Below are 21,745 nucleotides of genomic sequence, written 5' to 3'. Positions count from 1 at the left end.
ATTAGCATTTGCAGGCAAAACTGATAAATATTTTATTGCTCCACCTACTTACCTGCATTAACTTATTAACTCTCTACCAGTTAGAGGACTTTGGTGGAGGGCAGATTGTTCAGAAGGAAATGAACTGCTTTCCTTCATCTCAATGTAGCCTAAAATTAGAGCTATTGAATGGCATAGGAGCATTGCATTCACTATATATTCCCTGAATGATCAGAGTTCAATCATGTGAACAGAGTCATTCATGAGGGTTGTAGGATTTATTATAGGAATTAGATCTTACACAGCTGTGAAGTGATCTGGGGAAGCACAGGTTCAGAAGGGGAATTGGTAGATCAAAGGCATCTCCAGCCAGTCTGGGAAGCCAAGTGTGTCCATCTGCTAAAGTGGGACTGTAAATGGGAAGCTCATGAGACATTCTGGGGGAGCTCTTGCCTCTCACTCAAGTAGTAGGCTAGGGCAGTACTTTGTAGGATTAGTAGTTGGGAAGCAGAGCTAAATATGGAGCTATAATTCACTTAGCAGTGGGTTTTTGTCACCCCATTGGACTAGAATGACCTTCAGAGAATAATGGCTGCTGCCTTTCTTATGCCTGCCAAATCATATGCAATTCCTCTTTTGGTCAACTTTAAGTTAGAACCATTACAGGGAAGGGGATTGTGTCGGTTATAGTTCCCAGCTTAACCAAATTGACAGTTAAACTCTTGCAGGCCATCCCTTTTCAACTTGGCATCCATTCACACCCCTTATAACCACATCTAACTTCCAGATACACACAGTAGTAAAATTATGATTCCATCTGCAAGATGCAACTGTCTTTTATATACAGCTGAAAATATGCTAACTCTCCAAAAAAGATACGAAGTCCACTCAATCCATCTCTGTGATTTTCATTTCTGTTTAGCTGAGTCACATTCCCTCCTTGTGATCCTTTAACTTAAATACTGAGATATAAGGCTAACTAACCACTATTTAAATATATTAGATCAATAGCTATTAACTGGAGGTGACTTTGCCACCCAGGAGATACTCAGCAATATCTGGAGACATTTTTGGTTGTCACAATTGGTGGAGGAGGTAAGCACTACTGGCATTTAGTGGATAGAGGCCAGGGATGCTAGATGTGAGGGATAGGCCCCACAGTAAGAAGTCTCTGGTCCCAAACATCAGTGGCAATGAGGTTGAAAAACCCTGTGTTAGATAATGGAGAAATCATAGAAATGGGTGTATCAGTCTTCCTGTTTACCACAACAGAATACCACAGACTGGATGGATTAGGGAGTAGAAATTTATTTTCTCACAGTTCTAGAGGCTAGCAGTCTAAGATAAAGGTGCCATCAGGTTTGGTGTCTGTTGAGATCTCTCTTCTTGGCTTGTGGATGCGGCCTTCTTGCTGTGTCCTCACATGGCCTCTTCTCTATGCGTGCACATGTGCAGAAAGAGCAGTCTGTAGTATCCCTTACTCTTATAAGTGCAGATTAGGTGACCTCATTTAACCTTAATTACCTCCCCAAAGGCTCTATCTCCAAATACAGTCACATTAGGAGCAGGGGCTTCAGCAAATGCACTTGTGGGAGGTGGACACAATTCAGTCCATAATAATAAAGATAAAGAAAGAATTGGGTAATATATAGACAAATATATTTATTTCAAAGTCAGGAAAGAATGCTCATAACTATACATTCTTCATTTTTCTCACTGATCACCTGGTTATAGCTGATATTTATAATTTCCTTCTTCCGTTAAGTATTCCATAGCTCCTTTGCCCTTGGCAAGCATCTCAGCTAGTCATGTTCCAGTTTGGTGGGATAACTCAAACCATCATTCCTGCAGTGTCTCTGGCATTAGTAGCCCTGGCTATTTTGGGTTGTGATATTTTCCATGAACTTTTATATCAATACATAGAAATACTAAGAGAAACCCCCAGGAGATCTATATTGGGGACATCTTTCTGCTTATCATCCTCAAGCTCTCTGTGTGGTAGCAACTCTAATTCTCTTTGAGACTCATTTTCAGTTTCCCCTTTCAGGACAGTAATCCTCTCGCCTATTGATTCACTGACACAAGGAACCCAAAGTGGTTAGGTATGGCAGTATTAACTTATAGGTTAATGGAACCATTTTTTATTCTCTAATGGAAGCAATTTTCCCTTGGGAACTAAGACTTCTAAATATCAGAGTCCAAAATTGTGGAGATAGAAAGCAAAAATTCCACTAGTGGATTAATTAAATAGTAAAGAGCTGTTGCCCTTTCTACCCCTTGATTTCCAAACCTGTGAATCCTGGCTGGGAGAAATACCATATGTAAATCATATAGAGCATCCTGGAAGACTTTGTCCCAGCCCTGCAAGGTGTTGCTAGCCAGTGAATTCTGTTTTGAATCTTCAAAAACATTGTACTTTTTGTCACCTAGCAGCTTCAGGGCAATGGAGAAAATGGTCAGATCAGTGAATTCCACAAGAATGAGCTTATTGTTATACTTCATTTGTTGTGAAATAAGCTCACTGATCAGAAGTAATGCTTCTGGGCAAAATACCGTAATGGTGAATAAGGCATCCTGTAGGTTCACAGATGGTGGTTTCCTCAGAAATATTGTAGGCAGGGAAGACAGATCTATATTCAAGCAAGTATCTGTTTCAGTGAGGACTAAGTGCTGGCTTTTTTTTTTTTTAATTGAAGTGGTCCAGGGACCATATTAGTGGCTCTACTGATCTCTGCTGTTGGCAGATTGAATATTTAGCAGTGGCTATAGCCAGATCAGCCTTGGAAGTAAGTCCATGTTGATGAACCCAGGCATCACCTCCATCCTTTTTGCTATAACCATTTAGTTCATGAAGCCATTAAGGACAGGGGTGCTTGGGGAAAGAAGCTTATTAACATCCATAGAGCAGGTCATCTTGTCTACTGGCTATCACAATCTTTGTCTGCCATGGCTACTCTCAATGAGCATTCATATGGAACTCAAATATCACTCTCTGAGCTTGTTTGGAAAGGTCCATTCACATACCTTTTTTTCAGAGCTCCTTTTCCTAACCAACCAGCCATAGCATTAGTTATTGCACATGAAGCAATATAGATCCATACTTCTATCCACATTTCCTTCTAGGTGAGATAAACAACAGGTATGGTGTTCAAAGTTCTGCCCACTGGGAACTTTTACCTGCATCACAGTCCTTCAGGGTCATTCCTGAGTGGGGCTCTGGTTTTAGTTATTCACTTTCAAATAACCAGAATTTGTGCAGAACCATTTATAAAATAGGCCTGTATTTTTTCTTCCTTGGCCAGATGATCGTAGAGAACTTCTCATAGGGCCACAGGGCAACTTGAGAAGGAAGAAGTAATTTAGCAGGACTAGGGGTCATGGGAATTTGAGCCACCTGCCTCTATAACTTATGTGTGCCTGCAGGACCTATACATCCCTCATCTTGTATATTTTGCTACCCCTTGATGACAGAAAACTGCTGTACACACCCAGTTTTGGGGCGTGGTGAGTCAGACAACATACAATCAATAATGGGTAGTTCACATGGTAACTTACTGACCTGTGGTCAAGTGTTGAGTCAAAGCCAGATACACTTTCTCAAAAGGAAGACAGTTATCTGCAGAGGATGGTATAAATTTCCTCCAAAATCCTAAAGTTCTGTGTTGTGATTTGCCTATAGGGACCTACCAAAGTCTCCATAAAACATCGCTGTCTGCCACAGATACCCTGATCAGATCTACAGGGTCATGTGCTCCAAGTGACTGACAGAGCATCCAGGATCTCCATTCAAAGAAGGATTAAAAGTCTGTTTCTGTTCCTGCCCTCATCGAAGGGCCATTTTCACTAGAGTATGGCATCATGTGATGGAAGATATGCAGGGGCCTCTGGGATTCCAGCAAATATGTATTTTACCCACAGTTGCTGTAGCTGTTGCCTTTTATTTTGGCATTTACCTTTAATATAGTTAAATATAATTAAACATTTTTTATAATTAAATTTTTTAAGTCAACTTATCAAATTGGACATCTGTGCTTTTATGAGAAGCTAAAAGAGGTTAAATTAAGAATAAATTTTTGGGGGGCGGGGGGGCACCTGGGTGGCTGAGTTGGTTGTGTCTGACTATTTTAGCTCAGGTCATGATCTCAGGGCTGTGAGATCAAGCTCCGTGTCAGGCTCCCTGCCGGGTATAGAGCCTGCTTAAGATTCTCTCTCTTCCTTTCCCTCTGCCCCTCCCTCTCCTCCCTCTGTAAAAAAAAAAAAAAAGAATACTTTTAGGGGAGAGGATTTGCAAACTAAAGATTTATGCATTGCATATAGGGAAAAAGTCTGTTTCACTTCTGAAATAGCAGTAGAGATGCATAGTTTATTTTTTTTAAGAAATTTTTATTTGAACAAATATATCATTCAGTGTGTTTACCTAAATTTCAATTTTGGATGTGAAGTTAATGTGTTACTAAATTTAATTATTATTTCATGGATATTATAAAATTATTTAAGGGACCTATGACAGTTTTTAGTCATTCCTTTCTGTAGTACTATTCCCTGAGTTTTTAAAAGAGAAATTCTAGGTTTTTGTATGCTGGTACTATTCTACAAATTCTCATATCTTTACATTTATCATAAGTCTTATTTACATTTTATGTTGTGAGAACAAAAGAATTGCTGACCTTTCAAGTAGGAACTAGCAGATTTATATCACATAAGAATATTTCATGTACTTGTGGCATACCTCTAGATGAACAGGAAGATATTAGCCTATTTAGAAGAAGGCATTTTTTGTTTTTGTTGACATAGCACTTTTGACTTCAAGGTTCTTAAAACTATCATGTTTTAGCCTAGCTAATTTGAGCCCTTTATGAAAAAGTTCCATCTGATTTCTGTCAGAAGTGTGAGTTGTATAACTTGAAAAGAGGCTTACCTTTGTAGCTAGACAAAATAGAATGTAGAGATAGAATAAGGCTGAATCAGTAAGAGCTGGAAAGAATGTTGAGACAGATAAGTCTGAGGTCTCAGAAACAGGTTTTCCAAGAAAGAAGTCTAGGAACAGGAAATTACCTGGAGTAGGGGGTCCTAGTTGTTTACTCTTGTAAGAATTAAAGAGGGAAATTAGAACATGGTAGGGAATTGAGGTTAAATGAAATCATTTAGGAAATAGGGTGACAAATTGGCTAATGCTGGCAGAGTAAAGCAAAAAATATGCAGATAATCACAAAATAAAATTTATAGGAAAATGTAACAGCCTAAAATTAGTGGTCTCCTAGTTGTTAAAGCAAGCCTTAACTCTATAGTGTGTGTTCTCAGTAAGTGGATTGAAAGGATGAAATTTCAAAAGTAGCCTCGATTTGCAAAGTAAATATTGATCAGGAAGGAGAAATTGGTTGGTGGATTGGAATTGAGCAAGATTATTGAGTGTGAAGCAATCTAAGAGTAGCAGGATAGTTACTCATAGATAAGACAGGAGAAGTTGACTGAAATACAGAGGAGGCCATGTTGGCGGAGGCTACCCATTTAAATGAAGTTTGCTTCTTATACAACAAATAGTTAAGTTTCATGGTAAATCTTAGTAAAATAGGGGGGGTATATATTTGTCTGATTTAAGTATCCTGATACAGTCAATGATTGTACCTCTAAAGTACAAAGTTTAAGGTGACACCTCCTTGCATGCTGGAGAACTTATTTTGCTGATACTTGTACTTAATTTTACTCTTTTAAAATAAATAAGAAAAAAACCATTTCTGTACCCTTATTATCTTTTCTACCATCTGCTTTCTGCCCTTGACCTATGTTTCCCTCTCTACTACCTACTCTTATTTTCTTTTGCACTAGGGAGAGGAAGTTCAGTGTCAGTATGTTGTGACATGTGCAGGACTTTACTCAGATCGTATTTCAGAGTTGAGTGGCTGTAATCCTGATCCTCAAATTGTACCATTCCGGGGAGATTACCTGCTCTTGAAGCCAGAAAAATGCTATCTTGTAAAAGGAAATATTTATCCGGTAGGTAATGATGCTTCTGCCTTCTCACTCTTCTCAAGATTAGTTGTGGACAAAAAAGGGAATGAAACAGGGCCACCTGGGTGGCTCAACGATTGAGCATCTGGCTTTGACTCAGGGTGTGATCCCAGGTCTGGTCTGGGGATCAAGTCCCGCATTGGGCTCCCTGCAAGGAACCTGCTTCTCTCTCTGCCTACGTCTCTGCCTCTCATCTGTGTCTTTCATGAATAAATAAATAATACCTTAAAAAAAGGGAGGGGGGAATGAAACAAAAACTTTTACTTGGGTCAGAAGTAATATTTTGAAGTGCTTTTTGGGTAAGCATTTCACCTGTTTCTTTTGTCATTTAATCCCTAAATCTTTACTCTGAAATCATAGTTATGAAATTGTAATTAATGGCTTATAAGTGCATGTCTCTAGAAAGCATGAGTTTCCATGGAAAAAGCTATCAAGAAAGAACCCAATTCTTCCCCCTCTCTGGGGGAAGGAACAATCATAAGAGAACTTTCCCTTATAGCATGCCCAGATACCCAGCTGTCTTTCTCAGTTCAATATGGATAGGTGCAGAAAAGGGGATGTGGCCACCCTCTAGTTTCATGATCTAGGCAGAGACATTTAAATGAAGAATTCATTCTTCTCTCTGGAACTACTAGGTTGAACTAGATGAAATTGCCACTATTCAGCTGTTTAATGTTTTTGATGGTGCCAAAAACATACATATCATCTGCTTCAACCTAATGTATTTCCACTTTCTAAAAGCCTATACTATAAATGTGTGTTTTTCTCCTGGTAGCTCTGATTTTACTTGCCAGCCATATACATTTCTAGTTTGTTGGTAAGGAGCTGGGGAGTGGGGAATAACGTTACGAAGACAGTTCTCTCTCTTTCTCTCTTTTTAATCCAGAAAGAGGGACACATGGGACAATGTATATTGGTGTCAATAGCATTGCTATTGTGTGGCACTTCTAGGCAGAAGTGTGTAAATATAGAAAAGAATATCTCAGTAACAGATCAAAAGAAATCAATTTAAATGCATTGGAAGAAAGAGTTTTATCAGCTGAGTGTTTGCATGTATAATAGAATGCAATATGAAATGAGCTAGTAACTCTTTGCTGTATTAAATTCATAGGTCCCAGATAGCCGGTTTCCTTTCCTAGGGGTTCACTTCACACCGCGGATGGACGGCAGTATTTGGCTAGGACCTAATGCAGTTCTTGCCTTTAAACGAGAGGGCTACAAACCCTTTGACTTCAATGCCAGAGATGTTATGGATATAATTATCAAGAGGTAATTTTATTTACATAAAAAAATTCATACGTGTATTTTTTAACATGGGAAATTTCATCTTTCTTGATGTTCTGTTTATTGGGTAAATCCTCATATTTGTGATTGGTATGTTGATTTTTTAATTAATCCAGATTAAGAGCTTTGTGAATAATGTCTTAACTACTTCAAGAAAATTGTGATGAGCCAGGGTAGTATTTTGGTCAAAAAGAACAAGACCAAAATTCAAACACATATCTGACAATCCAAATCTTGTTTGCCTAATCTTTTAGTTGAGTTTGAAAAAAAAGTTTCTTTCAAAATCAGTAGATGGCTTACTTTGATAAGATCATTTCAAAGCCAGTCACCTTATTTTGAAAATCACTGGAGAAATTGCTGATAACCAAAGTTGTTTCCTTTTGTGGAAAACTAACAATAAATTGTATTGACCTACATGGCAGATTCTTTATTATAAGAAATAACTCAGTGAGGTATTTTATTTGTTTAACAGTGTTGTACACTAGAGGTTTTCACATTAAAATCACTAGAAAGCTTATTAAGCTATACTAGAATTTCACCCTTCACTGATTCTGAAACAGAAATTTTAGGATGGGCCTTCTAGCGTGTGTGCTTATAAAAATACATATACATATATATACATGGAGGTTCCATAGAGTCTCAGCTTGAGGATCTGGAGTATCTGACCTCTGGCTGACCAAAGAAAAGTAGGGAAGATATTCTATTTGCTTAATGGCTCTGATTTAAAGATCTGTTGATAACTTTTAGATGTAATTTGAAAGCATGTAATATTTGCCTTAGGAAACCTTGTTGTGGGGCTTCTGGGTGGCTCAATGAATTAAGCATCTGCCTTTGGCTCAGGTCCTGATCCCAGATTCCTGGGATCCAGTCCTACGTTGGGATCCTTGCTCAGGATCGAGAGAGCCTGCTTCTCTGTCTACCTGCTGTTCTCCCTGCTTGTGCTGTTTCTCTGTCAGATAAATAAAATCTTTAAAGAAAGAAAAGAAAACCTTGTTGTTGGCAGGCTTTATAGAATTCCAGTTTGAAACCAGCATTCCCTGGGAATTTAAATCTGGAAGGTATTCCTTTGATGAAGTATCCTCCTTATATTGACCAAAAGTTGATTTTCTTTTAATAGGTGTTTTTTTTCTGATTTTGCCTATGTTTCTTTGATGCCACCTCTCAAAATCTCATAGCTGTAAAGGTTTCTTGTAATAATAAAGAATTCCTTTCTCTCATATTTTATTTTTTGTTTATTTTCAGTGGCTTGATTAAATTGGTGTTCCAGAATTTTTCCTACGGAGTTAATGAAATGTATAAAGCCTGTTTTCTCAGTGCAACAGTGAAGCACCTTCAGAAGTTTATCCCTGAAATTACTGTCAGTGATATACTTAGGTAAGGAAAAGCTGAGGATTGCAAATATGATCATGATCTAGGTGACTTGGGAGGTGGTTCTGACTTGGTGATTCATAAGCACACTTTCAGAATCAGTGTGCCTACTGAATCTTTGTATGTCTTCTCTTTCCCAGCAAGTTGTTGCTTTCCTTTTGCAGAGCATGCGTCAGGCCTTGCTGTCTCATGGCCGTTAGTGCCTAAACTAGGTGCATTTAAAATTTTCTAGACCACCTTATGGCATTAAACTCAAATCTCCACTGCAGGTGTATTGTGATATCACCTTCACCTTGCTGTCTAGCTATCACTTGTGATAAAAGCATCTTGCCTGAAATTTTTTAATCTCCCTGTCTATTTTTGTCATTGCAAAGCCTTTTGATTTTGATTCTGTATAAGATCACCGATCACCATATTAACTAGGTAATAAACATAAAAAACAGTATATTTTGATTACTTTTTACAGCCTTTTAGACATACTTCTATACATGACATCTTCCTTTCGTCCTCTTTTGTTCTTTCTTAGGTTCTATTCCGCTCAGGATTCTGGTTGCAGGATGGAAGTGAGAAGTAGTGTGCTAATGGTCTGAGTCCTCATGCATCGGGGATGTGAGACCAAGGAAGGATAACTTAACTTAAAAAGGAAGGATAACTTTTTGCTCAAGGATAAAAGGCTCTCTGGACTTGAACTGTACATTGTCCTAAATACTAGCCAAGCCTATTTTCTTTTTCTATTTGGTGATATTTTAGGGTGTTCACCTTTTTCCCTGACCAAGCTATTGTTAGGCCTAATCAGCAGTGTACTTTGAAGTACTCTCTGTCCATGAATCCATCCCTCCATGAATCTCTAGGGCATTAAATATCTGTCTTCTCAGTAACAGCTGCTGAACTTGCCTGGAAAGAGCAATGATCGTGTCAGCTGTCTCCCTTAGGGGAGCTGAGCGTCATGGTCTAAATCTGACTCTAAGATATCATTCTCAGACTAGTGTCTTGAATCCTTAGAAGAACTATTAAAACCCAGCTAATATTTTTACTCTTATCTCTCTCACCTCTTCTACTCACCTGCTGATGTGGAAGGGATAAAAATATCTAGGCTTACTTTTCTTTTGCTCACCTATAAATAAAGGTTTTTGTGTTTTCAGTGGTCTGCTTTAGCAGACTTCTTATGTTTTATATCTGAAAATAGATGGGTCAAATCTGGTATGTTACTGCTATTAATATTTCATAAGAAACACAATAACAAGATATAGTGAATTCTGTATATAAACAATTGCAGTGAATTCACTACCCATATTCTATTACCACCCTTTCGTAGAAAGGGAAGATTCTTTAAAACAGTGGATTTCATATGGTAGAACTGGGTTTTGTTGAATATTCCTGTCTCTGGAGGTAAGGCTATGAATTTTCATTTTCCAGATTCATTAGCATGTAGTAGAAAAGGGCACAGAACACTGTAGACAGGTACATTTAGGGACAAATTCAACCTAATCAGAGAGTTTCTCTTTGGAGACAGAAGCTGAACACATTCAGCAATTCCGTATGCTCCTTCTCTTGATTCCTATAGCTATTAAAAGAAGGAAATTATCAGTAACAAAAAGGAAGTTGTAGAAAATATGTTTGATACCATTTATATCAGTTTAAATGATACTGTGTATAGTTTATGGATTATATATGTCATGTGAAAATAGTAAAGAGCATGGGAGTGATGAACCCCTAACTTGAGAGAGTGGTTACCTCTAGGGAGAAGGGGATGGGAACAGAGTTCTGTAGGGGGCAACTGTCATATCTAGGAACTTTATTTCTTAAGGTGTTTGGTAAGAGCATAGGTGTTTATTATGTTATTCTCTGTCCCTCATAATATGCCTGCAATACTAAATAATATTAATAAAATAAGATCAATAGACTTACCCACATTTTGAAGCTTAAGTCCTGCCTGTTTTGTAGTTCAGTGTAGTAAAACAATAAATGCTCTATCATTAATATTGAAGCAGAAGCATATTAAGCAGTTTTAGATAGTTGAAGAGAACTGAAGCTACACTTTCAGTGGGGTGTTTAGCTTAAGACAGTGTTTTTAAATTTGCTACCAAAGGGCATCCAGCTTATTCCTTACTGCTTAGCCTAGCCAGAGCATTTGGGACAATAATTTACCAGTGAACATTGGCTTGGAATGTGAAGTTATAACCTGTCAAATACATGTGTTAGGTATATAAATTTCTCATTGTTAAGTTTTGATTTCTAAGGTTCTTAATTTTAGCTATGAAGTCCTTTATTTTTTTCTGTGACTAATTTTGACATGCTTATCCAACAACAGTTTTTATCTGTTAGTACTATGAGAGTGGAGAAGATGAAGACCCATATGCCAAGATCCCCTCTTTTCCCCACATTTCATTTTGAAAAATGTTTTATTTGGGGAATTTTAAATCAAATTTTCAGGAAAGACATTTTCATGGGGAGTGATAGCTAAAGATTGTAATATGTCATTGTGGAAGGCAAAGGTGAAGGCCAAACATTCCTACAATTAAGGTGATATAGGTCAAGCTTTCCCAATATTGACACTATTGAAATTTTGGCCCAAATAATTCTTTGTTGTGGAAGACTGTCCAATTCATTATGGAATGTTTAGCAGTATCCCTGGAACTTTACTCACTAAATGCCAGCGGTACCCACTAGTTAGAACCAAAAATGTCTCCAGACATTGCCAAGTGTCCTCTAGGGGGCAAAATCTCCCTTGGTTGGGAACAACTAATTCAGAGAATTTGGCCACCCTCACATTACAAAATACTAGGGAGTCTGGAGAAAATATAAAAATCCCTTGAAATGTATATGGTTGTGAATGCAAGAAAGTAAGGGGCATCCAAGGAGGAAAAACATAGAGGAAATTGAAAACCTATATACTAAGAGGAATTGATACTGATGCTATTCTGGGTGGGAGTGGGGTAGATTTACTGATTTGATACAAATATAACTGAGTTTTATTTTTAATTGATGTATGATTTACATACAATGAAATATCCAGATCTTAAGTACTCAGTGGATTTTGGTGTAAGCTCATGTATTTACTAAGATATAAAACATTAGGAACTTATATTTTAATTGCTCCTAAGGGGAAGGAGGCTTGTCTATAAAAGGTAAGAACTTGGAACTGAGGCCCTTGTGTAAAGCCAGGGACTCTTGAAAGGCTATACCCTCAGTGAAGAGGAAATCTAGGGAAAAAATGCCCTTGGCACCAGGAAGTATTAAGGAAAATTTTGTCTGTCCTGGTCTTGGGAGTAGGGGGATCATGGGGTATATAGGGGAAATCTAAAAATCTAGAAGCCTGTGCCTGTCCTCATGAGTGTGTGGAGTTTGAATTTATACCACCAGCTTGATCTAGGAATTTTAAGGGGAGAAGTTAGCTTAAAAAGTAGACCCAGGAGTGCCTGACTGGTTCAGTTCGTAGAACATAGCAACTCTTGATTAATGAATGTTGAGTTCCAACCTCACATTGAGTATAGAGGTTACTTTAAAAAAAAAAAAAAAAGTAGATCCAGATTTGTTTGAATCCTGCTTCAAACTAACGATTTCTCCCTCTCTCACTTTAAACAAATTAGAAAGAGACAATCAGGGTAATTTGACCACAGACTGAATATTGTTGACACAAAGCAGTTATTAGTTTTGAATTGTTAAGAATCTTTTTAAAAGAAAAGAAATGAAATGAAATGAAATGAAATGAAATGAAATGAAATGACATGCTATCTGGAATTTGGTTTAAAATAATCCAGTTCAAGAGAGGTGCACAGTAAGTGGAGATGTAGATGAAACAAAATTAGCTGCATGTTGATTATTGTTGAAACTAGGTAATATATATATACATAGCATTTCATTATGCCATTCATTTAATTTTGCATATGTTTTAAAATTTCCATTAAAAAAAAGTGCTCTGAGGATGGTAATACTCCTGAGATAGAAGCAAATGTAAGACCTCTGTGGAGGGATAAAACCTCAACCCAATATCTATTGAATACCGCTAGATAAAGTCCTGCTGAACAGGACCTTGCCATCAAAAGTTATAAAGCACCATATGTGAGAATAAGCAGACAGAATAAATGCCAGAATTAGACCTCTAATAACTTTGGTTAATAGTAATGTTAGAAACCATAAAGTAACCCAGTGAATTTAAATGGATGAGAGTAGTATCAGAAACCATAAAATAACTCAGCAAATTCAAAACAAAAAGGAACAAAAACATGAAAAAGAATAAGACCCTCTCCCCCAAAATATCTGAGCAATTTTGGAAACCAACTAATTAGAATTTTTAAAATTTAATTAATTTATTTTAAAGATTTTATTTATTTGACATTTATTTTAAAGATTTTATTTATTTGAGCATAAGCAGGTAGAGTGACAGGCAGAGGAAGAGGGAGAAGCAGGCTCCCCACTGAGCAGGGAGCCCAATGTAGGGCTCCATCTCAGGACCCTGGGATCATGACCCAAGCTGAAGGTAGGTGCTCCATCAACTGAGCCACCCAGGTGCCCTTAGAATTTCTAGAAATGAAAAATATAGTTCTTAGATTTTAAAACTCAAATGACTAAGTTAGACAATTGGTTAGACCTCCCTTAACAGAAAATTAGTAAGTTAAAAGGTAAATCTGGATAATTTAGAGAATGACATTACAAGATGAAGGTGCATGATATAGAAATTAAAAGATATGGAGAAGAAAATGAGAAATTGCAGGCTATATCTCAGGATTTCCAGAGAAATTGAGAAGAGGCAATACTTTGAAGAAGAGTATTTGAAAATTTCTTGTAATTAATGAAAAGACATAAAATTCATAGAATGGACAGTGAACTCCATCTGAATAAATAAAATACAAGAATGGAAATAGATAAACAACTTCTGAGACTGTACAGGTGGAAAAAGAATATAGAAAACTCAAGGGGCGCTTGGGTGACGCAATGGTTAAGCGTCCTTCTCTTGACTTGGGCTCAGGTTGTGATCTGAGGGTGGGGAGATCAAGCCCCAAGTTGGGCTCCATGCTCAGAGCAGCACCTGCTTGGGATTTTCTCTCCCCTCTCCCTCTGCCCTTCCCCACTGCTTGCACGTGCACTTGTTTTCTCTGTCTCTCTCTAAAATAAATCTTTTTTAAAAAAAGATTTTGTTTATTCATGAGAGATGCAGAGAGAGAGGCAGAGACATAGGCAGAGGGAGAGGCAAGCTCCCTGCAGAAAGCCCAATGCAGGACTTGATCCCAGGACCTCAGGATCACGACCTGAGCCAAAGGCAGACGCTCAACCATTGAATCACTCACGTACCCTAAAATAAATAAATCTTAAAAAAAAAAGAAAAAAGAAAAAGAAAACTCAGTAAGTCAAGAAAGGAAGTGAGAAAGACCCAGAAAAATCAAGTTAAATAGCATAAAATAATATAGTAGAAATCAAACCTATCAGTGATTACAATAAATGTAAATGTACTTAATAGTTCAGACTGTCATGTTGGATTAAAAAAAATTCATCTATGTGCTAGGCAAATTGCTTATTAGAAGAAAAATGAGTAGGGGCACATGGCTGGCTCAGTTGGTTGAATGTGTCCAGCTCTTGGTTTCAGCTCAGGTCATGATCTTAGAATCATGAGATCCTGCCCCGCATTAGGTTCCATGCTCAATGTGGAGTCCGCTTAGGATTCTCTCTCTACCACTTTCTCTGCCCCTCCCCACTACTTGCTCTCTCTCTCTCTCTTTTTCTTTCTCTCCCTCCCTTTCAAATAAATAATTAAAATCTTTTTTAAAAAAAGAAAGATCGGGATCCCTGGGTGGCGCAGCGGTTTGGCGCCTGCCTTTGGCCCAGGGCGCGATCCTGGAGACCCGGGATCGAATCCCACGTTGGGCTCCCGGTGCATGGAACCTGCTTCTCCCTCTGCCTGTGCCTCTGCCCCTCTCTCTCTCTCTCTCTCTGTGTGACTATCATAAATAAATAAAAATTAAAAAAACAAAACAAAACAAAAAAAAGAAAGATCAATACTTGTCATTTTTGATAAAATATACTTGAAGGCAAAAACTATTGTTAGCGATAAAGGTCCCTATAAATTGTTGCATAATAACACATGAAATACAGATAACAAAAATTGACATAACTGCAAGCAGAAATCAATAAATCCACAGTTGTGGGTGATTTTTAAGAACTGTCAGTTGTTAGAAGATAGATCAAGCAGGTAAAATATTAAAAGATTTAAATAACACAAGTAAAACACTGAATGGATGTATAGAACTCCCCAACTCCCATTACAGAATGCTTCTGTTATTCAGGTCCTCAGAAAACCTATACAAAGGTTCAAAAAGTTCTAATCCCTAAATCAAGTTCTCAAGAAAATTCAAAACCTGAGGATAGAAAAACCATGTTCTCTTGTCAATGCAATTAGGGTGAAGATTAGTAACAAAAATACCCCTCCTTCGTGTTTGGAAATTGAATTGGAATAGTTTACTTTCCCCATACAATATGCTCATGTGAACTTCTATTTTTATTTATTTTTATTTTTTTTTGAACTTCTATTTTTAGATTAACAGTAGATCCCATGGTGAGTTTTATAAAATACTAAATTGTGCTATTTGGAACTAGTCAAAGATGTCAATTGTAGCCTTTCATAGCTCTTTTCCATCTCACAGGATAATGCCTACCACAGAACAATACAGCAATAAATACAGCACTTTTCAAATGAAGGAATGCCATTAGTTACATATTCACTTTTTGTTTCTAGACATATTTAAGGGTTTAGAATTTACATTCCCATTAAATTTAGCTATAAATATACCAAAATACATAACTACAGATAGCACTAAGCAAGTCAATGTAACTGAATTCACAAGTATTAAAATTGCTAACATGTCTTTCAGGTATTAAAATAGAATTTTAAAGAATTAGAAATTAAGGGGCACCTGGATGGCTTAGCTAAGCGTCTGACTGTTGATATCGGCTCAGGTCTTAGTCTTAGGGTCATGGGTTAGGGCCCCATGTTGGGCTTCATGCTGGGTGTTGCACTTACTTTATTTTTATTGTTGTTGTTGCACTTACTTTAAAAAAAATTAGAAGTTAAAAAATTAAAAGTTTCTAGCCTTATTGAGTACTTACTATGTACAAGGCACAAATCTAGACTTGAGGGTGAAGTAGGGGTGTTGTATAAGATGCTGGCCCTTAAGAAATTTATGGTTTACCTGAAATTTCAAGGTATAATGCTCATGTCCAGAGAAGGTATTCTGTGAGAGGAATGCTTATATGTAATCATTCAAAGAAAAACCCTGAAGTTATATTAAGTGCTGAAAAGGGAACATGAAGAATTTTGTACTTTAAACATTTCATGTTAAATAATTAACTTTAGTTTGAGCTAAAGTGGGATTTTTAGAGAAACAATATTATATATTGTTTTTTACACTTTGGATTACACTTTGAATACTTGGGCAGGAGGGGACCCTGAAAAGAAAATTGGCGTTTGTAAGAAAAAGTATAGACACATTTGTAATTGTAGCTAATCAGTATTAACATATTTGCTTAGAAGGGGAAGTCAAGGGAATGTACTAATTAAACCTCTGTAAGAGAGGAAAGATTTATTTTGATTACTCAACATCAATGGCTGGTCATGTTGGCCAGCCTTCTGCATGTTGGCCTTCTGCCAGATAAAAGGAGGAGAACAAGAAAATTTATAGAGATGCTCTTGAGAGCAACAGCAGCATTGTTCAGGAAAAGAGGGGGAAAATGCTGCATTGATGAGCTAAGATAAGCTACAAGTACAGAATGTGCAAAATAGAGCACGCACTGGCTGATAACATGGGTGTATCAGCTGATCTGTATCCTTACCCGAAGAAATTTTAGCTTCAGTCCAGTTCTCTTTGCGTTCTAAGTGTTGTATCTGATTCTTTCTTGGAAATCCTTACACCTTACACATCTCCAGCCCAGATTCCCTGCAGGCTTCTTTAGGGCAGATTATTTAGCTTTCAACCTTGCCTCTCTACAAAGGAACAGTTATAGCTGTGTAACTTTAGGCAAGTTATTTAATTTATTTGTTGTTAAATATAAATGGTGTCAGCCTCTTACATTGTTGTGAGGATTAAAGAGAATTCCTAGAACAGAGAAAGCACTTAGTAAATAATAGTTATCATTATCCTAATATCATTAGAGGGCAGTGCTGTTATAGTGTTCTGTCTTCCTCAAATACTACCTTCATTGGCCCAGAAATCATTAAAAATGTTTAACATTGTTTTCTTATTTCTTGAGTCTTGGTGGTGTGTTAGAGGCAGCTGTTTTCTTTCTTCTTTAATTATTATTTTCTTTTAAGTTAGCTCTATGCCCTACATGGGGTTTAAACTCACAACCCCAAGATCAAGACTTTCATGCTCTACCAACCAAGCCAGCCAGACATCCCTAAGGCAGCTGTCTTCAAACTCTGTTTTCTGAACAGTTTTAAGGGAGGTAATTTTTTTTAAGTTAAGCAGGATTTATTTTCGTTTGTATGAGGATCCTCTTACAACAGGTTTATTCAATTCTCCTAAAAATAGTGGCATTCTTTTAAACTATTCTTTTTAGAAACAGCAGTTACATAAATAGAATATTGGATTCAACCTAAAAATGTGGGCCCTAGTTAGCTTTATTATTCTGCATATGATATGACAAAAGATTGAGATGTTCTTCACATTTCCAAGCAAATTCCAATTTAAAAAGTTTGTTCTTATCAAACTTCTAAAAACAGCCATTTGAGAGTAAACCAGCAGAGTACTACATCACCCCCAATGAAGTGCAGATGTCATTCTATGCACCAACAAATGACATGGCTAGCTTCTGCATTCCATTTTTACAGAATTTTACACCTATTACACCAAACAATATTTTAAACATTGGCATATAAACTCCCTAATAAGATAAAGCAAAGACAGAAGTGTTTATCAGAAACAAAATACACCATCTCTTACAATCTTCAAACATTATTGCACTTTAACTTTAATAATTTTGATAATGCATTTATGGAACAGCCTGTAGACAACTGATTTTAATAACACTTTTAAGCAGACATAACTGTCCTAATTGTTTATCAGGTAAGAATTTCACAAACGTTATTAGCAGTAATGGTGGAGCCAGAGAGTATTGCATCATCCCCCATGCTGTATAGCAAGAACCACTAATAGTGTGGTGGAACTTGTGACCTTTTCTAAGGCCATGACTCTTGTGGCCTGCAGATGTCAGCCCTCATGTCTCTCCCTGTGCTGGTGTGCTGGTTTGGTGATCCACCAGGTGTCAGGATTTCTTATGATAGCTTTATGGAATGGATCATTGAGGATAACCTCAAAGAATTTGTACATGGAGTTTTTGCCAACCCGGTAAGAATTCAAGACTCTCAGCCCCACAATGGTATCTCTGCAACAGACTGAAGGCTTTGGGGGGCAAACTTTAGTTGTTTAACACCATGGTGGACAGGCTTGCCCTGTCGTACCCTTAGGAACTGGGCTTTTTTGGCCACCACATTGCACATGAATCCACTATATGATACCACTTTGCTTGGTCTTGTATACAGGAGGTACTTTTGGATTAAAAAATATTTTATTCAATGACGAATACCCACCATTTGCTTCAACGTGGATAGAGGGTATTATGCTAAGCGAAATAAGTCAATCGGAGAAGGAACAAACATTATATGGTTTCATTCATATGGGGAATATAAAAAAAAGTGAAAGGGAGTATAGGGGAAAGGAGAGAAAATGAGTGGGAAAAATCAGAGAGGGCGACAGAATGTGAGAGACTCCTAACTGGGAAACGAACATGGAAGGGGTAGTGGAAGGAGAGGCAGGCAGCGGGATGGGGTGACTGGGTGATGGTCATTGAGGGGGGCACTTGACAGGATGAGCACTAGGTGTTATACTATATGTTGGCAAATTGAACTCCAATAAAAAAATATACAAAAAATATTTTATTCAAATTTCATCTGTAAATTTTAACTGTCTTTAAAAAAAACTAATTTGTGAACTCAAGTGTTATAAAGCACTTATAGTAGTAAAGGCTCTTACTGTATTAACATGCTGCCAAGTTAATTCATTTTTGTGCTTTTCCTATCATCTCTGTTGAATCGAAGGCTATCCTGATAGTGAAGGGTAAACTATAGAAAATAAAAACAGGGGATCTCTGGGTGGCGCAGCAGTTTTTTAGCGCCTGCCTTTGGCCCAGGGTGCGATCCTGGAGACCCGGGATCGAATCCCACGTCGGGCTCCTGTACATGGAGCCTGCTTCTCCCTCTGCCTGTGTCTCTGCCTCTCTCTCTCTCTCTGTGTGTGACTATCATAAATAAATAAAAATTTAAAAATAATAATAATAACAAACTACAAAAAATAACTTGCTGCCATTTGCAGATACTGCTCTCCATCTATTTTAATTTACAATCAAAGTACAAAAGTTAATACAATTCTGCAGTGGATATTTAGGAATGCAACTGACATACATAACTTACTTTTTGCTTTGTATTAGTCTGAAGAGACTTATTTATTCCCATTGATTTTATAATAAATTTATTTTATAAAGCCAAATTAATACATCTATTCTAATTGTGGATTTGTCTGATACTTTGGGGAAAAATACATATTTATAAGTAAATATTCCTTGGTAAGCATTTATTGACACTGTTATGTGGCAGGCATTATGCTCTAGGCTAAGGATATATTTGACAGGCTACAAACTTCTAGCCTTTGGCTAAACAACACAAACCTACCTGTTGGGTTTCCACATAATTGTGCATTTAGAAGAAAAAAGACTTTAGGGGATCCCTGGGTGGGTCAATGGTTTAGTGCCTACCTTTGGCACAGGGCGCAATCCTGGGGTCCCGGGATCGAGTCCTGCATCAGGCTCCCAGCATGGAGCCTGCATCTCTCTCTGCCTGTGTCTCTGCCTCTCTCTCTCTCTCTATCATGAATAAATAAATAAAATCTTAAAAAAAAGAATACTTTATTGATTTAAGAATACTTTGAAACCCACAATTTGTAAAGTGCCCAATTTCTTCCAGTCAGTTGACTACCACTTTTGCTTTTGCAGAGGTCCAGCTGGAGTAAGAGCCCAAGCACTGGACAGAGATGGAAATCTGGTAGAAGATTTTGTATTTGATGGAGGAGTTGGGGATATTGGAAATCGCATTCTTCATGTGAGAAATGCACCGTCCCCTGCTGCTACTTCTTCTCTTGCAATTTCTGGAATGATTGCAGATGAAGTACAACAAAGATTTAAATTGTAAATAATGTAAGGAGCTAGATATGCATTTTAGTTTCCACATTCAGCAACAAGAATATACTAATTGCATTCTTTAAGGAAAATGATTTGAAAATCTCATTTTTAGGTATCTCATTTAGGTAATAACTGAATTGTTAGAATGCTATAACATAGAAATTATAATTTTTTAAAGTCCATGCTCTTTTACTTTGTGAATAAAGAAGCAAGGTACAGTTGTATCTGTCCTGAATCCCTGACTTTGTTTTTGACCTCTCCTCACCAACCATGATCTAGATATTTGGCTCTTCTAGAATTTCTGGGAATGATGGCACAAAAAATTGATTATCCCCTTCATTTTTTGCCTTTATAATATTTAAGCTTTTTTTTTTCTCTACTGAACAAAAAAATATAGTGTGTTGTAGGTTGCAAACCTTTTAATTTTGAAGAGTATAGGAAAGCTCACATTATTTAGAGCAACAGTATTTGTATTTGGAGATTTAAACTTCTTGATTTAAAGGAAATATATGAAATTTCACATTTTTAAGTAGTTTGAATAAGATTCTATCTTAGCTATAATATTTGCAGGAACTGACTTTGCAAAAGAAACATAAAGCCTTTATTATTCCCAGTCTTTTTATAATTGACTTAGTGTGCAGTTACCACTAAATCCAAACAGCAGTACGGTATGAGTGGTTAATTGTCTACTCTTTAGTCTTTTGTGGTTGAGAAACTAAAAGAACTTAGAACTGATAGGTTTTTATGAGAGCAGTTTTAGAATCCTGAATGCTGATATATAGAACTCTAATTTTAAAAATTGTTTACCTTTATATCTCTGTTTTTCAGTCATACCAACTTTCTCAAATATTGGCCAAGATCACTAATTATTCATGCCTACTTGGTTTTCAGGGATCCTATGAACTTTTATGACGATATTTCTTTATTTTGGAGAAATACCTAACTGAGGCATTCACTTTTGTAAACCGCAAAAGTGCCTTACGTTCATGTATACTTCATGAGTATTTTCAATTGTGGCCCAGTGCCAATACTGTATACTGTATATACATGTGTGGTATCTGTTGAAATAATTCTGGCAGTTCAGAAAGTTGGAAAATAGAAATATAAATGAATTTATGGCAGCCTACTGATTGGGGAAACTTTTATTACAGAACCGCCATTTAGGTGAGACATTTTCATCCATTCCCTCATATATACTGTCTCAGGATTAATCTTCTACTCTTCATTCTTTCTTCTTATTTCATCAAATCTGTGTGATAGATGAGTAAGGATGTGCATATTGACTGATAGGAAAAACTTCTGTTTTCTTCCTTTTTACTTCAAGCCTCAGTGATTATATTGTTTGAGCTACCTCAGCCATTAATTTGAAAGGCTACATCACCAGCTCATGTTCGAGAAGTAGCACATCCCAGGTATAGACTAGGCAATTATTTGACACTGGGATGAGCATATTGAAAGCATTCAGAAACCACTCACAGAAGAAGCCAGCCTTAATGGTTCTTCATAACAACTGATTCCTCCAAGAAATGTGACACACAAGATATTTTTCTGTTCCATTACAAAACTATTAAGAGATGGAAAATTTTACAATTCTTTATTTCATAAACAGTGAGATTGCATATATACTAAGCTGTGAAAGACTGAAATTACAAAAATAGCTCTTCTAAATTAAAGCAGCCCTTATTCCATTTGGGTCTATATCATACCCCCAAAAAACAAGTGAAAAAGATGATTGAAAGTGTTTTGAATGTGTAGGTTATTCTGTTTGTAAAATATATTTATATTAATCGGGTTTTGTTGTGTAATACTGGTATGAAATTTAAAAGTTTTGTGTATTTGAGAGAGGAAAAATGTAAGTTAATATTAAAATATTTTAATGAGC

General features: G+C 36.9%; 1 protein-coding gene across 3 annotated transcripts in view; it reads left to right on the top strand.

Moving 5' to 3' along the window:
* The window catches only part of L2HGDH (L-2-hydroxyglutarate dehydrogenase), a 37,964-nt gene extending 16,219 nt beyond the window's left edge, over window positions 1–21,745 (top strand). For 2 of the 3 annotated variants that reach the window (XM_072761499.1, XM_026000734.2), the window contains 4 exons: window positions 5,806–5,973; window positions 7,100–7,257; window positions 8,515–8,646; window positions 19,678–21,745. In XM_072761499.1, the coding sequence (XP_072617600.1) occupies window positions 5,806–5,973; window positions 7,100–7,257; window positions 8,515–8,646; window positions 19,678–19,873 (654 nt within the window). In that variant the 3' untranslated portion in view covers window positions 19,874–21,745. Of the gene's footprint in view, window positions 1–5,805; window positions 5,974–7,099; window positions 7,258–8,514; window positions 8,647–9,166; window positions 12,330–19,677 lie in introns of those variants that run through there. The other variant, XM_026000735.2, reaches the window with a different exon arrangement.

This window comes from Vulpes vulpes, chromosome 6 (assembly GCF_048418805.1).
Source record: "Vulpes vulpes isolate BD-2025 chromosome 6, VulVul3, whole genome shotgun sequence".
Lineage (NCBI taxonomy): Eukaryota > Metazoa > Chordata > Mammalia > Carnivora > Canidae > Vulpes > Vulpes vulpes.
This window is presented reverse-complemented; position numbering and strand designations above follow the sequence as displayed.